Below are 15,602 nucleotides of genomic sequence, written 5' to 3' on the forward strand. Positions count from 1 at the left end.
CAACAAACCCAGATCCCTTCTGGGCTCTGATTAGCAAGCACTGTCCTACAGATTGCATTCATCACCTCTCCTTCCTCCGTGTCCCCAGGAAAAGGGAGTGCAAAGCGCTGCCATCTCTCAGGTCTGGGTTTGGAGAGCCTTGTCAGTGCTAACAGGAAAGAGACCATGCCAGAGACAAAATTAACTAGGTACTTGCTATTGGCCCAAAGAGGAGGGAAATTGGGGGTATCTGAGGGGTGGGAAAGGGAATAAAACAAAGAAATGAAGGAAAGCCCTCAGGGGACACTGCACAGGTCTGCCACATGGTTGGCACTCCTAAAGGACACTACTGCAAGACTGATGCCTGCAAGGCCAGCAGGCAAAATCTTTGTCCATAGAGCTAGCACGGGACACAGAGAGCACCAATATTAAAACCTGTACAACAACGACACACACACACAACCCACCCCTGAGGCCACGCAGCAACCCCTGCAATCCCCTTCCTCCCCAGACGTCCCCTTTAAATGACACAATTGTCACCTGGCATAGCCCAGGCAGGACCTGATGATGGCACACACCGAGTTCGGCAGGTCCTGGGGGGCAAAAGACATTCAGCTCTTGGCAGGACCTGTCCCTGAACTCTTGCTGGGGGTAACGGCTAAAGAGGAATAAGTCCCATCGAGACTGATTAGCTGCTTCGAAGTTAAAAAGGTTTGATGTGGCGGGGATTGCAGAAGGTCCCAGAGCTATCGGCTGGTAACTCATCTGTATCTCGTCAACATACCAATTAGACATCCTCAATATTTCCACTGCTCTGTCTCAGAGCCTTTAGCTACAGGGCGACTATCGGCCACACCTAGGACTGAGGGGAGCAGAGGGCCACTGGCAGAGCCGGGGACAACGTGCCCACGGCGGGGCTCCAGCCCCGACAGCGGCTTCCCCTGCCTCTCCTCTGCACACTTGGCCTTCCCCGGGGCCAACTAAGTCACAGCCCCTCTTCGTTCCCTTCTCCTGTTAAGCTGCCAAACCGTAGCTCTTGGTTTACTGCAGATAACTACACTGAAACTGGAGGGGTGTGCTGCAATGTTTTTTTTAAAGGGGCAAAGAAAGGGAAAAAATAAAAAGATGACATTTACAAACTCAGTCCTTGTCAGATCTATGGATCACCAACACATTAATGAGCCCCTGCTTTATCGCACATCCTATGAACAGAGAGCAGCTCTCATATGGCTGGGGAAAAATTTCCACTAGCTAAGCTAAATCGGGAAAAGACACGTTTGGTGTGTTACATAAATGTATTAAAAATTGGATGTCAAAAAGCCCTGTCTCTCCTTGCCCAAAAGCAACAGCAAGTTAGAAAATCTAAGTGTCTCTAATTTGTTTGCTGGCTGGATCAGCTTCAAAATGCAGTGAATTCTCTATCAAAGCTGATGAGCTGGAAGTCCCTGTGGCTTCGATGGATGGAAGGAATGGGGGGGGGACAGAGAAAGAGAGAGGAGAAAGAGAGAAAGAGAGGAATGGGCAGAGAGCGTGAGCTTGATTAAAATAGGAGGGAATAGGAGTGTTTCAAACAAGAGTCTGAGCAAATCGGTTAATACAACCCTTGGGAACAAGATTGTCTTCAGGATATGAATATCTGTTCCTTACCCTGTCCCCTCATGGTGGGTTTAATGAAATTATTTCTAATGATTTATTTAGTCATTTTTATTACAAGATGCTGGGCTGGCGAGAAGAAAATAACAATGTATGGCAGAGCAGAGTGGCGGGCAGGATTGGGCAGGACCCTGCCCAGGTTCCGCAGCTCTCTCCAGGGATGCTCAGATGCAACACCAGGACAATCTCTGTCAGCCTGCGAAGGGCCCTAACCCCCCTCCCAGCATCGCTATCAGTCAGGCAACGACAGCCCCCCGGAGAGGGGAGAGCAGAGGGCAGAAAGGCTGCCGCAGGCATATGGAGCAATTTTATGAAGACAAACTCCTCCCTGGTGGGTTTCTGGCAGGAGAGGGCTTGCAGCCACCACAGGCTCTCAGAAAGCAGGCGGCTCTGCACACCGAGGGGCTGCTCCGTCATTCCAGCGCTGTGTTACCGTGTCTTATCACCACTGAGCTCCAATGGGAAACTGGAAAAGCTTAGTCCCAGCACAGCTTTCCTGGGGACCTCTGAAACATGAAGCTGTTTATTTACCCAGCTGTTGCAACAGGTCAAAAAAGGTGTTCTCCTGTCACACCGGGTTTGTGGAGAAAAGCTGAGACTTTTGTCTCAGGGCAGATTAGGCTGCAGTCAGAGCCCTCTACAGAGCAGCACTGCTCCAAGAGGACTGGTGTGTTTAATGTGAACTCCCTGCCACATTTAAACACATCAAAACCAGAGCCGTTGAAATGAGGTTTACAGCCTTCGCTTCTTTTGCTCCAGCTGAATGCATGCTCTTATTAATGCAGATGAGCTCGGATCTGTCACTTTTGCTCAGAGTATGATGGGCCTGGGAAATGATTAAAAGGGCATTGGTGCTACGAGAGATCTTACTGTGGGGAAAATGCCATCCCGATCCCCCGCTCGCTCAGCAAAGGCAGCATCAAAGCTGAGCTGTCACTTGACAGGTAAGAACTGGCAGGCAACATCCTTGCCAAGGCTAAAATTCCCTGCTGCCAGACCAGGAGGGATTTCCTAATGCCAAAATGCTCTGTCGGTGTGGGGTAGGACACAATAGCTTTTGTTCTCTGCCAGCATCTAGGAGAAGTGGCAATCTCTGAGAAAAGGGCAGGCGTGGAGCTGCCAGCAGGGAAATAAGACAGATGAAAACCCTTTTTCCTGGGACTCCCATGTTTTTTCCTGAAGGAGGTTTGGATTTACCAGTAAAACCCTAATTCCTTGGGTTTGTGTCACGTAATCTCACAGTTTGATATCTGTGGCCCCACACGTTTATCTTTAACCTTAGCTGAAGCCAGAAAATACCCCTTGGACAGAAAGAGGGCAATAAGCAGAAAAAGGCGCAGTGCTGTGAGGAACCTGCAAGCCCTGGGACAAAAAGCAAATTAAAGTTCGAGCTAAGCAAACTCGTTACAGAGGAACACAAACCTTAAACCGAGAGGTAAATTATCTTGCGCGTCCTCCCGCACACCACGCTGGGGAGAGGTGGTAGGGAGCTCCTGACACGGGACTGTCCCCTTCGCTTTCCCTCCCAGAAGCAGCTGTTTGGAAAGGTTCATAGTACTCTTTTTTGCCCTTTTCATGGGAAATTCTCCAATTTTTCCAAAATTATCCAAATAATTCTGAGTACAATGTGTCTCCACAAGCTTAAGAACAAAAGTGTCTTGAGTGTGAGCTTGTACCTAGCACACACTTTACGCCCTAAATTACCTCCTGTAAAGGAGGGTTACTGTGACAGGACAGATATTGGCTCCAACATCACCACCTCAGCTGCCTGATACATTAAGACAAATGTAAATTATCTTGAGACACATTCTTGATGAAGCAAAACGCTGTGTGTTCACCAACCCAGGCCTTGCGAGAGCTACTGCGACATCCACGCCGCGCTTGTCGCTTGCTGAACACCTCGTCTTGCCAAGCAGGGGGTCTGCAGCCCCCTTTGGACCCCGCAGCAGCACCCTGAGCCCAGACAGGCACAGACGATCCCCGGGCACCATCCCCGGGGCAGCATGGCCGCTCTTACCTGCCGAAAGCCGCTGCGCGTGTGCTGCAGGATTTTCAGGGCATAGTTGGATCGCTGGCCTTTGCTGTTGAATTCGATGTGGCCGGTGAGACCTTCCAATTCTACCTGTCCAAGAGAGAATGAGTTACAGCGCCCATCGAGGTGCCAGGGGTGGCACCTCCTCCCAGCAGGTACAGCATCGCAATCCTTGTGTCTCAGTCCTAATTGCTTTTGGAGTCTGGCTGGGGTAGCAGAGAGATGTGGAAGGGAGCAGGAGAATCCCCAGCAGAGAGCAGGAATACGAGGTGCAGGGCTCCCTGAATTTCTTTGCTGCAGCCCTCTGCAGCCCCTCACCAACTCCTTCCAGCCGTGGGCTACCACCGTGCTGCTCTGCCCCAAATTGTTAGCTGGGGATTCCTCCACAAAGCATCATGTGCTGTTTCACAGCATCGGGCCAGCATTTAACACAAGCGCATGTTGCAGAGCCAGGATGAGTGTCAAGCCTCACTGTGCAGATTAGACACTGCTCACTTGCTGCTGGAGCACCTCTTCAGAAGCAAGGGCAAGCTACTGGGAAGCTGAAGGATTTTGTTGTCTCTGACAAAGGGTGAGATTTAAAGCAGGGTTCACATGCATGGACCAAAGTGGTACAAGGTTCAGGTTCAGCTGAGCCTTCCTTTTGGGGGGGGAAAAAAAGTCTCAAGATGATTCAGTTGCACCCCAAAAAGATTCAGAAAAGATGCTCCTTCTGTACAGTCAAGCTCAGCCCTGAGGAATCACATTGACAAACTATTTCATAAGGCTGAAACTTCAGGGTCTGTGCTCATGCCAGAACTAGGCTTGATCGGTTCCAGCAACCACACTTTTGGGTTCAAAGGAGCCCAAGCCCCTTCGCAGGGAAACTCACATCTTGCCACTGAGCTCTAAGCAATTGTACTGCATGACCTTATATCAAGTCAAGTTCACTCAAAACAGAGCTTGAATCACTTGGAAACATTCATACTTTACAAAAAAATCCATTGAATTCCAGTTTTTCTGCAGCAAAGCCCGAAAAACGGAGAGTTTCATGTCATTCCAAGGCCAGTGACAAACCAACCCTCAGATCTCCTCTCTTTTCGTTCCCACTGCTACCTTCAAACAGACCGACACTCTGTGCTTGAGAACTGTACCAGCACCAGCATGTACATACACGCCTTTTGCTTCCAGCAGTGACGAGCACTAGCTCCTAGCACACCAGCAAACTTCAGTCCCTTCTCACCATTCTCAGGTAGTTCATCAGGCTGGTGCCGTGCTGCCAAATCTGGGCAGACCCACAGGACAGGGGCTTCACACCGATCTCCTGGCTCCGGTTCAGCTCCTGCACAGCAGTCACCACGGCATACACGGCATCGAACAGCAGGGCCGAAGAGAGCTGTGGGGAAAAGGAAGAAAGAAAAGTGAGATGGAAAGATAAAATTGGGGCCTCTCGCTGCACCTTCAGGACCTCGCAGCAAGCAGGAGAGTGCTCTATCCACAGCCTCAGCGAGGGGTCAGAAAGGAGCAAAATCCTTGGCCTCCTCCGTGGAGATCGCAAGCACTGCTTCCCTACCAGCAAGGTGCTCCAGCAACACCCTGCAGCCCATCTGCATCCATCCGAGGGCAGGGAGACAAAAGCAATGGTATCCCTGAACTGCTGTGACTGTGTCGGTATCACTGGGACAAGTGATACCCATTGCCAGCCCCAGTCCCACTCGCAGTCTGTTATATTTCTCCTTGTCTTCTTGCTTGCTTCCTTACCTTTTATGTCTCTGCTTGCTTGCTCCTCCGGGGTTCTTCCATCACTACCGTCCTTCTGTCTCTATTTGTCACTGTCCCTTCCCATTCTTTTCTATCTCAGCTTCCTAAAGTAACTATCCCTTTCTAATCAAGGTGTGGGTTTTTTGGTGCTTTGGTGACCTCTGATCAATCTGCTGGCCAGGGAGTTCTTAAAATAGGCAGCTGGGCAGAATAAAGATCCTGTGCCTGCACCCGCAGAAGAAAAGATGACTGTGCTGCTTCAGCCTTCATTACACACCAGAAAGTGTTTTGAACAATGTTTTGAGAGGTAGATCCACAAGAAATAACATTTCATTAGATCTGCTTTTTAAGCAACTAAATCCTGGCTTTCAGATGCCATAGAGACCATCTAGTCCCTTGCTACCACCTCCAGCTTCCTGCTGGGTGTCACCTGCTCTGTAATGGCTTTGCTGAAGGAATGTCCAGAATCACAGAGCTTGTCCCCTCTCCTTCTCATCTTTCCTTTGTGTGCCTTTAATCAGATTTCTTTGTCCATCAGGCCTCACAAACCATGTTTTTCGCCCATGCACAACCATTTCGATGTTTTTTATCTAGTTAATAAGCAGCCATTTGCGCTCTCATGTTCACTGTTGTGCCTAAGATTTCACTTTTAATTATTGTCACCCCCTGACTCTACTGGAATTAAGCCGTTGCAGCTCATTACTATCAAGGCTACATTTTCCTCATGGCTACTTCCAAGAGCATCCTCCTACCATCCCAGCTCCTGGCAGCGGGTTCGGTCTCGGGCCCGGGGCTCCTTTCTCTGACATTACCCTGTTTGCGACTTACGGCACTTCAGCAGCGTCTGCATCCCCATTCCTCCCAAAGCCCGATTAGGTTTATTCGCTTCTGCCTGTGGCCCTGCAGGAACAATCTCGCCCAGTCCAATCATCCCAACGAACCTTTGGCTTCAACCGCGTCACTAATTGGAACAGAGCGAGTGAGACTTAACCCTGCTTGATCTTACTCGGATCAGTGGTAAGACCTCATTGACCAGCATGGCCCGGGGATTCAGCAGTTAACAAGCAGCACGAAATCTTAAAACGTACAAGCCGGCACAAGTTAAAAGGCACAATTCCAGCCTAATGTTAGCAAAACCCCCAACACCAGCTCTAATGGCACCAGTAACCCTTCATTTTCCCAACCCTGGTACAGACTCACATTTGCTCTGTCACTTCCCTCCTGCACACACCAGTTTAATGTTTTACACAAACAGCATCCAGGGACTTTCTGGCCAACTTAACCGGCATCTGTCAGCCCCGAATCTGATGCTTCTCCCATGCCACAGACAGCACCTTTGGTCATCTATCTTGGGAGCTTTCTGCTAGTAATAAGGATTGACTGGCTCCAGAGCTATGAAACTTTATTACAGCTGTTTTGCAGGAGGTAAACTGTAACACTGGAGGAGCTGAGTGGCCTGGGGACACACAAAGAATTGGTGGCAGAGTGGGAACAGAAACTGGGCATCCTGGTCCTGTCCTGCCTCAGCAATGAGATACCACAGTTCCCTTTGCAACAGCAACAAGCCTCTGTCCTGGGCTTCTTCCCTTCTGTTCAGGGGTAAGTCTGCTACTATTTTTTCTTAGTATTCACATCTGACCTAAACATTCCCCCCTCCTGGGAGACATTTTCCAGAGCTTCTTAAAGGAGATGATATATCCTTCTTCTACCTTTCTTTTTTACCTTCAATACAAGCTGCTCTCCTAATAGGATCTCTCCAGCCTGTCCTGCCCTTGGCCCCTGTTCCATGAAGCTCTTTAGCATATACTTAATTTTAACTGTAGACCAAATCCCATTCAGATTACAGAATACCATACACAATTAGCAATTGCTTTCCTGAATTAGGAACCAGTTGGCCAAACGAAAATGTTACGAGAACAAACACAACCCCTATAACCCCAAAGTTTCACTATCTCATACCAAATCCAAATATTGGCCCAGCATTTTTCATTTTCTTCTGTGGGTTTTCATTTCCATTTTCCCTGAGCAGTTAATGATCTCTTATTAGCTGGTGAGCAAGAGACTTGTAGATCTTAGTGAAGCATTTGACATTATTGATTGGAATATTTCACTCCTTAGCTTCGAACAATTTGTTAGGATTCCTGGCAGCCCCCTTATGATTTCAAGCAATTTAGGGATTAGGGAGGGGGTTGCGATGCACAGGATCAATCCTCTTGGTATGGAATGGGGCGCAGGCTCTGCAGAGGGAATGGTTCACAGTCATATGGCATTGGAGTGCAGCAGCTCCTCTGGGTTCTTTGGTCTCTCTGGCTTTCATAGGTAGGCAGGTGTCTTCTTGCAAGGTTAACTGGGGGGGTTAACACAAACTCACTGCTTCCAGCTACCTCCTGCAGCCCAGAGAGTTCGGATGAGTGCTGGGTCACTTTAGCACACCCACTCCGCTTCCCTGAGGGCTCACGCACGTTAGTGGTGTGCTAAGTGAAGCTCCTTGACTTTGCACTGGAAGAGAAGCAGAGGGGCCACATGGTCTCTCGTACCTTGGGGCCATAATCTCCAGCAGAGGAGGGAAAGCTGGAGGCAGCACTTTTTTAACATCCTCGACAGAGATTCAGCAAGCGGGAACTCTCACTGCTCTCATGTACATCGCCTCAACTTTCTTCATGTCGCCTATAAAATCTCTCACTACCTTTTATGTTCTCATTTTAAACCACAGCTTTGTCACTCTGTCACAAAAAGCCGATTTGCCTGTTAACAAATTGATTCTCTTCCTTGCGTGCATCATCTGATTTGTGCAGATCCCTGTTGTTTTTGTACTGTCTCTGCAATGCCAGAGCTCCGTGACAGGCTGCACGTGAAATAAGCTCAGTGGCGGTCCTCTGCTCGCAGATTCATGGGGGACTTCCCTCTATCCCCAAAGCCCAATTTGTAACAATGAAAGTTGCTGATAAAAACTGCCACTTGATGGATGCCTCATCAGAACAAGGCTTCAGAAAAGGGGGCAGATGGTGGGGTGGGCAGGCGGGCTCACTGCTCCGTTCCCCTCGGCACACCGGTCAGCACGAGGAGAGGCTGTAGCCGAGAATTAAGGAGCTGTTGCAGGGTACAACTGCGACACAAAGCCCTGGGAACAACTAGAAAGGGTCAAGAAACAGACCTCCAGCCCTCGCGCACATCAGCTGGCAGGCCCATTCCCACCAGCGTCTTTAAGGCAACTAACGCTATGGGATGCCCTGCGCCTCGGGAGCGCAGGCGGTGCCTCAGCTCTACCCTGCTCCACTACAGCTCCTTGCTGGATGCAGCACACCTTCCTCCAACACCAGACCGGCCCTTCTAGAAACTATCAGCAGGTTAAGCATACCTGAGTGGAAGATCCCTCTTCTATTATTTTTTTATGGTAATCTCCCACATAAAGACCACGCTTAAAGGTAAACTGATATCCAGGCAAATATGAACAGGTTTGGCTAGTCTGGGTTTTGCCATGTGGGGTTTTTTTCACATCTTCCTAAAACATTATCATCTGTATCTTTGCCCCCAAACATAACACAGAGAATTAAAACCATTAAAATCCTCTGAAATAGACTTTACAATCTGGATTTTATTCAATGACATAAACACTTAATTACAAACATCTGTTTTAGACTAAATTCTAATTACCTAATCTAGCCATCTGTAATTTGAATGATTTTCTCTGATTTCCTTTCTTTGCAATGTGATTAATGAGAATGGCATTAGAGCAAGCAGCTCCCTCCTCCTTCCTCAGACGCTTTCTGAGCACTAGCAAGAAAGCCCTGGGATTTTGCAGCTCACAGGAAACCTCCCTCCTGTCACTTCCAGCTGTTGAGCTTCCTTTTCTCTTTTTAGTATGAGCTATCCCACGAGATATCTGCTTCCCAGCACTAAAAGGGGATGTTCTTACACAGAGAGATGCTTCTCTGGCAGATGAGACCCGCCAGACTTCCAATGGCAGAGACAACACATGGCAAAATGGCACTGGCTTTCCCTTGCAGGCACAGGGGAGGAAACACATGCCCTGCCTGGGAATATTTCACCTCACCTCTGCTCTGTATCTTCACCACCCAGAGGAAGGCACTTTTCTCATCACCTGGGACATGGCGCATTGGCGATGGAAAGCCTTGCTACAAACATGGAGTGAACCTTTGCATCATCACAAAGAAATCATCTTTTGGTTAAGACTCTACCCTAGGGTTCAGAAGAACTGAACCCATTTTCCAATCGTGCTGTAGATTCCCTGACTCTGATGTAACTGGAAAAGTCACTTCCCTTCCACACCTCCACTTCCCATTTGTACACCAAGAATAGCAGTCCAACCTGAGCAGCTGACCACCAGCCAGCACAGGGGGAGCCTCCCAGCATAGCCAGGAGCAGGCAGGTGCTTGGGCAGGCACTGCAGCCCCTGGGCTCATCCCCTAATGGCAGCAGGGATGGAGAGGTTCAGGTCAGCGGGATGCAGCGTCCCCTCGCTCCAGACATGTCCTCCCTGGCCCAGGAGAAAGCCTGCTGTATGGCGGATTGAGCTTTATGAATGCATTGAAGTAGCATCCAGCTGGCTTAATATTACACTGATGGGTGATTTAGGCTCAGGCTCACAAACCAAACAGCTCCTTCCAGCTCTGAACTTCTTCACACTTCCAAAAAAAAAAAAAAAAAAAAAAAAAAAATGCGCTGCAATGGGGCACACCCTTGCCCCCTTCCACCTACAGATTTTGCTGGTTGTTCAAGATAACACAGGGTAAGAAGCCACAATAAGACCAGTTATTTCCCCTTCACACCTGCTACACTCCTGTTCCTACTGTCTTCTGCTTGTACTATTAGAAGGACATTTATTTTTAATGACTCTGAACAGTGTCTGCAACTGTCATCCAAAAAAGAAGCTTCCTGGTAGCAATCCTAGAGAAATTCAGCAGGGCAGACAGCAAGCTCACTGCCCTCTGTGCAGGAGGGAGAGTAGGATGGTCCCAGGCACATACTAACCATGGCCTGAGCTCCGTGTCACACCAATGGGATGTGGACACAAAGGGCAGAAAGCTCCTTATTTTCCCTGCTTAAGATCACTTTGTAGTGATAATAAGGAGGTTTTCAGCAGTACGCAGCTGCCTCAGCTTGTCAAGGGGACTCTGAGTTCATTAAAAATGATGCAAAGGGTTCCACTGATGGCATTTTCTCTCTGCCCCCTCCCCCAGCTCCAGCCGCAGCCCTCTGCACCCCCGATTTGGCAAATCTGCTTTGCAAACCTTCCCAGTTATGAAGAGTCCCTGGGGAAGATTTCGGTGCCGATCTGCACTCTCATCAGGGAGATGTCGGAGCATGCAACACAGCCCCTTGGCATCTGCTTAAGCCCAGCCCTTTCTATGCTATTTGCATCCAGACTCCCCCTTCCACAAGCCATTTTCCTAGAGGTAAATACAAATTTCACAAGGGGAACACTGAATCAGGGCTGCATCATCCCCTGCACTCGCATATAAATATAATTTAAATTAAGATTAGGCTTGAATTTAACGCTGTACAGCCATACACGCACAGACAAGCCCTCTAAAGCTCTGCACCCATGCAGCTCCCCAAGGTCCCTTTGGGCAACCACAGGCTTCCAGGATCGCTTTCGTACGCTCCAGAACAGGACGCCTCCCCTGTAAGTCACAGCTTGACACCCCAAGTCCTCTCCTACCTACTTAACTCAACTAAAATGCTCTGTCTGCTTCATCCTTCCCACTCCTGGACCGCCATCTCCCCAAGACTGACAACCGCAAAAGCCAATCCAAGGCACAGCAGTCCAACAGCAGCCTGGTGATGTGCCCAAGCTCTTTAGCGCAGGAGTTACCTGGATTAATAATTAGTCAATACCATGCACCCATACATTTGAGACTGAGACCAGAGTTTCTACCTCTGCATGGTCTTCACTCACACTGCATCGCCAGTGTCTGTTCAGAACCAGCCCACAGCTCTTTTCACAAGCTTTTCCTGGTGGACTATAGCACCTTCTGACTCATGGAGGCTGCGGACAATGGGAATGAATTTTACTTACGGCTGGCCCAGTAAAAGGAGCGTGATCACAGTTCTCCTGCCAGGACTGGTTGAGGCTCTGGACAAACTCTTGGAAGAAAGCATGAGACTGGTTGAAAATGGAAAATCCCAGGATGTTGACTCGATCGTCCAGCAGGCTGTCCAGGCGCTGGAGGGAAAACTCCTAAAGCAGCCCAAAACAGAAAACAGGATTAGGGAAGAAAACAGGCACCAAAAGCTTCAAAACCACTCAATACCCTTGAAAAGAAGAGGGGACCAGGCAGCTACGAGAACCTGCTTGTGGAACCTACCACCTCCAAGTTGGGGCTGAAAACCACCCACTGGCCAGTAAGGAAGAGCCTGGGTGCTAACCACAACTCGACTCAGTGTGCTGCCTGCCTTATGCTGTTAGTGAAGATGTCAGGCAAGTCCAGTACTTTACTGGCCAAGTTCCACAAAAAGACCAAAAACCCTCCAAAAGAGGTTTGGGAAATTTTCACTTCTGAGCTGTGGTTCCTGGCAGCCACACCTGCGTGTGGTGTTATTCTCCGCAGCTTATAAACCAGCTCTTCTGGCAGGAGGTTCCCTGTAACACAGAGGTTACAGCAGAGGAGGGAGGTGGATGATATTTTTCAGATGAAGCCAGTAACCTGCTATAACTGGACCCCAGCCTGGGCAGCAACATCGTCTGCTCAGAAAAGCCGCTCAACCACCACCATATCCAATTTGGTGACGCTGAGTTTAAACTGTTAAATTAAATCAGTTCCTCCCCACAGGGCAATCCTGCCCTGCTCCTCTCTGCCATCGGGTACCAGGAGGAGATGCCACTCACGGGACACCCTAATGCCCCGTGGAGGGTGGGAAGGTGCTTTGACTGTGGGCTTTGGAGTGTGGCCATTCTCTTGCATTTCTGAAGAGCAAAGGGGTAAGATGCATAAAAATGACTGTATATTAAAAAAAAAATAAGAGCAAAAAGAGAGCGCTCCATTTTGCTACTCACATCAATGTAAGCAGTTACACGACAAAGCCAGTTTCCTGAAGAAGAGTCCAGCCCTCCTTGTCCTATTAGCAGGAAATAATGGTGCCTTCCTCACTAATTTCTCTTTTGCTAATTGCTAAAATGGAGTGAGAAGGTGGGAGTAATAGTTTCAGAAACTGCTGGATACCCATTCTCTTCCATCACTAATACGAATGTCTTTTGGCTCCGTGGACTATGAGATTTCAGCAAGTCAAGTCATTTTTTATCTTTCCTGCGTATGCGTGCACGTAGGAACAATGTCTGTAAATCTCTGAAACATGGAGTTACAAGACTATTCCAGCACGGCAAACTCCCACGAGAATGTGATCAGACACAGGATTAAGTGCATTTTGGACACAACCGCATTAACGTTAGGTAACATGAAATTGCCTGTGAACTATTGATTCATTTGAATGATATTATCCTCCTGCCTTCCTGACAGGTTATCCATTTACCCACAGCATCCTGTCAACCCGCGCAGCGAGGGCAGATGGCTAATGAGGACCTGGGCCCGAGGAGATCCTGGATGCAGGCAGAGCAGCAGGAGATATGTTGAGCCCCTGCAAAATACTACCTGCCCCCAGCCAGAGCCGGAAGGCAAATTGCACGGGGCACAACACGAGCAGCTGCCCGACTGCCCTCTTGGCTTCAGTATATGCAGAAGGAAAATGAGATGTTACCTACCAAAACAGCCACAGAGTCCAAGGCTTCAGTCTCAGGTCAGACCGCCCCAATCTCAAGGCAGCTGAAATTAGTGCCTTTATTTATTACGCCTTTTCTCCTCCAAAAACATTTCTAAGCTTTTGAGGCTGCTCAGGCCCTGGCAGGTTTGTTACACTCTTGTTACGCAGGTTGTTTACTTCCTAAATTAGCAATTACTGGACGCAGGAATGAGCCCCTCTGGTCTCAATTCGCCTGGGGGAAGCTGAGGCAGAGACACACTCTCTGCCCCGGTCACGCAGCAGTGGCAAGGCTGAACCCATGGGCATGGTCTGCTGGGGCTGGCTGAGGGATGGGGTCAGTCCCGGCCCCCGGCTCCGCTCCCTGCGCAGCTTTTGGGAGGGACCCCTGCCCGCATCATCCCAATTCCCTGGGGAAACTCCCGCTCCCGGCCGGCTGCCAGCGCTCAGTGACTGACAAAGCAGCAGGCAGACCCAGACGTGCTCCCCCCGGAGCCAACAATTTGCTCTGGTTCAAATGTTAACAGCAGCTTTTTCCCAGCTCCCATTAGTGGTGGCTGGTCATTGCAAGCTTTGGTCTTTTTCTACAGCCAACACTCCCCGTATCTGTCTTTTCCTAGGCAAGCCTCCAGCTGCAGAAAGCCCATTTCTGTTGCTGTCATGCTTATAAAGCATCCGTCCCTGTAACACACGAGGATCGCATGGCCTGGACACGACCCTTTCCCTGCACTGCTCCCTGTCCCTTCCTTCCACTCCAGCTCCAACCCCTTGCCTTTAAATGTTTTTCCATCAGATGTGCACAAGAGCATCCTACGGACCCAGGTCAGAAACAAGTAAATGAGCCATGACCTGCCTATGCAATGAGATGGAGATAAACCGTCCTTGGGGGACACACTCCATTTGCAATGGGATAAGAGAGATTTGGTAAGGTCAGGCTCGCTACGGAGGGCAAAGGGGTGAGAGCATCCAGATACTCCAGTAGCTGCCAGCTCAGCTTCTGTCCTTACTTGTTTTTTTCCTTTCCTACATGGTCATTCACCACGCTTGACATTTCCAAACCCACGTTTTGCAAACACAAACTCATTTGCCATTCAAGCCCTGCACCACTCAGCTGATTTCCAGCACTTGATGCCCCATCTGTCAGCCCGTGTCCCGCCTCCCGCCCTGCCCTCCCAATGGCAAGTGACGGCTGAGCCTCTGACGCCACCTGGCAAGTCAGGAAAAGGGGTGGAAAACTCTGCTCCTGGAGGGGATCTCAGATGGCTCCTCTGACCAGGGGTTAACACATTTCCCTTTCCAAAGATCAGACTGAGACAGAGAAATACTGTTCGTGTTTGAGAAGCGAGACTCAAACACTTGAATGGCTGTATAGAGGGTGCACAGGGATTTGGTGTCAGATCCAAGGATTTCGCATTGAGACGTACCGAAGCTGACTTTTGCCTAAGCTAGGAAAAAACTTAAACAGTCCAAGCACAACTATGGTTTACGTACCTGACCTTGCCTTGACTGCTAGACAAAGCTGGTGGGGCTAGGGCTTACACAGAACGGTTTCACAGCCGCCTTCACTCTCCTCTCCTCGGGTAGTTACTCTTCCTTATCTGCAGCGCTGGCTGGTGCTTTTGCAGGCTAGAAGATAGCTTTCCAATGCAATAAGAGCAAGGAGCCATTAGGAAAATAACTCACACCTGCCAGCAGATTCTGTTTAATGGGGGACTCCAAGCCTTGCCCTAGCCTCCTCCGCATGTGCAAATCCAGCTTTGTAACCACATACTTTCAGGGCAAGATTAGGGTACCTGGTGAGCACAAGCGGGTGCGAATCAAAGAGATGGGTGCAAACAGCATCTCCCTCATTACCTCCTATTCCACTGCCCATGACTTTTTTCCCCTCCTTACACTGGAACAATTGCAATAATTGACCAGTGCTTTGCCCTTTGTCTCAGTCGAGCTCCTTTATGCCAACCAGTGCAACCTGAGGCACAGAGAAGACCATCAAAAATCATGCCAAGGCTAATTTCAGGTACACCTATCTTGGCTGCCTGAATTCTTCCCCCTCTTTTCAGTCTGCTTTTTAAAGCACCCACCGAAAGTCAATATCCTGTTTCATGAGATATCGGAAGAAGTAGGCCTTGAGGGTCTGCAGCCAACATTAATGAACTTTTACAGAGGAAAAATCCCCAGGCTTTGCTCAAATCACAGTAAATTCTGCAGCAGCACCAGGCAATTACAGCGTAGATTTTCTGACTTCTACTACAGGGCTGCAACCACTAAATATGTGCTGTTAAATAACAACACTTAGCAATTCTATGGCACTCTATATTTTCAAAGTGCAAGGCACACATTAGCTAATTGAATACAAAGGGGTTCCCTGGGAGACGGCACTGGAGGAGTTATTAGAGGATGAAGTCACTCTTGGGTTTCTGTGCTTCATGCGGCACTCGACCCGCATTCTCACTTTACAGCAGCAGACAAAACCTACGGAGTG

At 49.1% G+C, this 15,602-nt stretch overlaps 1 protein-coding gene across 10 annotated transcripts in view; it reads right to left on the reverse strand.

Moving 5' to 3' along the window:
* Window positions 1-15,602, reverse strand: part of GRIK4 (glutamate ionotropic receptor kainate type subunit 4) — a 205,180-nt gene that overhangs the window by 34,122 nt on the left and 155,456 nt on the right. For 8 of the 10 annotated variants that reach the window (XR_012584065.1, XR_012584064.1, XM_074561102.1 and 5 more), the window contains 3 exons: window positions 11,445-11,606; window positions 4,887-5,039; window positions 3,650-3,754 (listed from right to left, as the gene is read on the reverse strand). Coding sequence is in view for 8 of the 10 variants with exons in the window: in XM_074561102.1 (XP_074417203.1) it covers window positions 3,650-3,754; window positions 4,887-5,039; window positions 11,445-11,606 (420 nt within the window). In the remaining 2 variants the exon portion in view is untranslated. Of the gene's footprint in view, window positions 1-787; window positions 2,139-3,649; window positions 3,755-4,886; window positions 5,040-11,444; window positions 11,607-15,602 lie in introns of those variants that run through there. The other 2 variants (XM_074561108.1, XM_074561109.1) reach the window with 2 other exon arrangements.

Source organism: Larus michahellis, chromosome 17, assembly GCF_964199755.1.
Source record: "Larus michahellis chromosome 17, bLarMic1.1, whole genome shotgun sequence".
In the NCBI taxonomy this organism is placed as follows: domain Eukaryota; kingdom Metazoa; phylum Chordata; class Aves; order Charadriiformes; family Laridae; genus Larus; species Larus michahellis.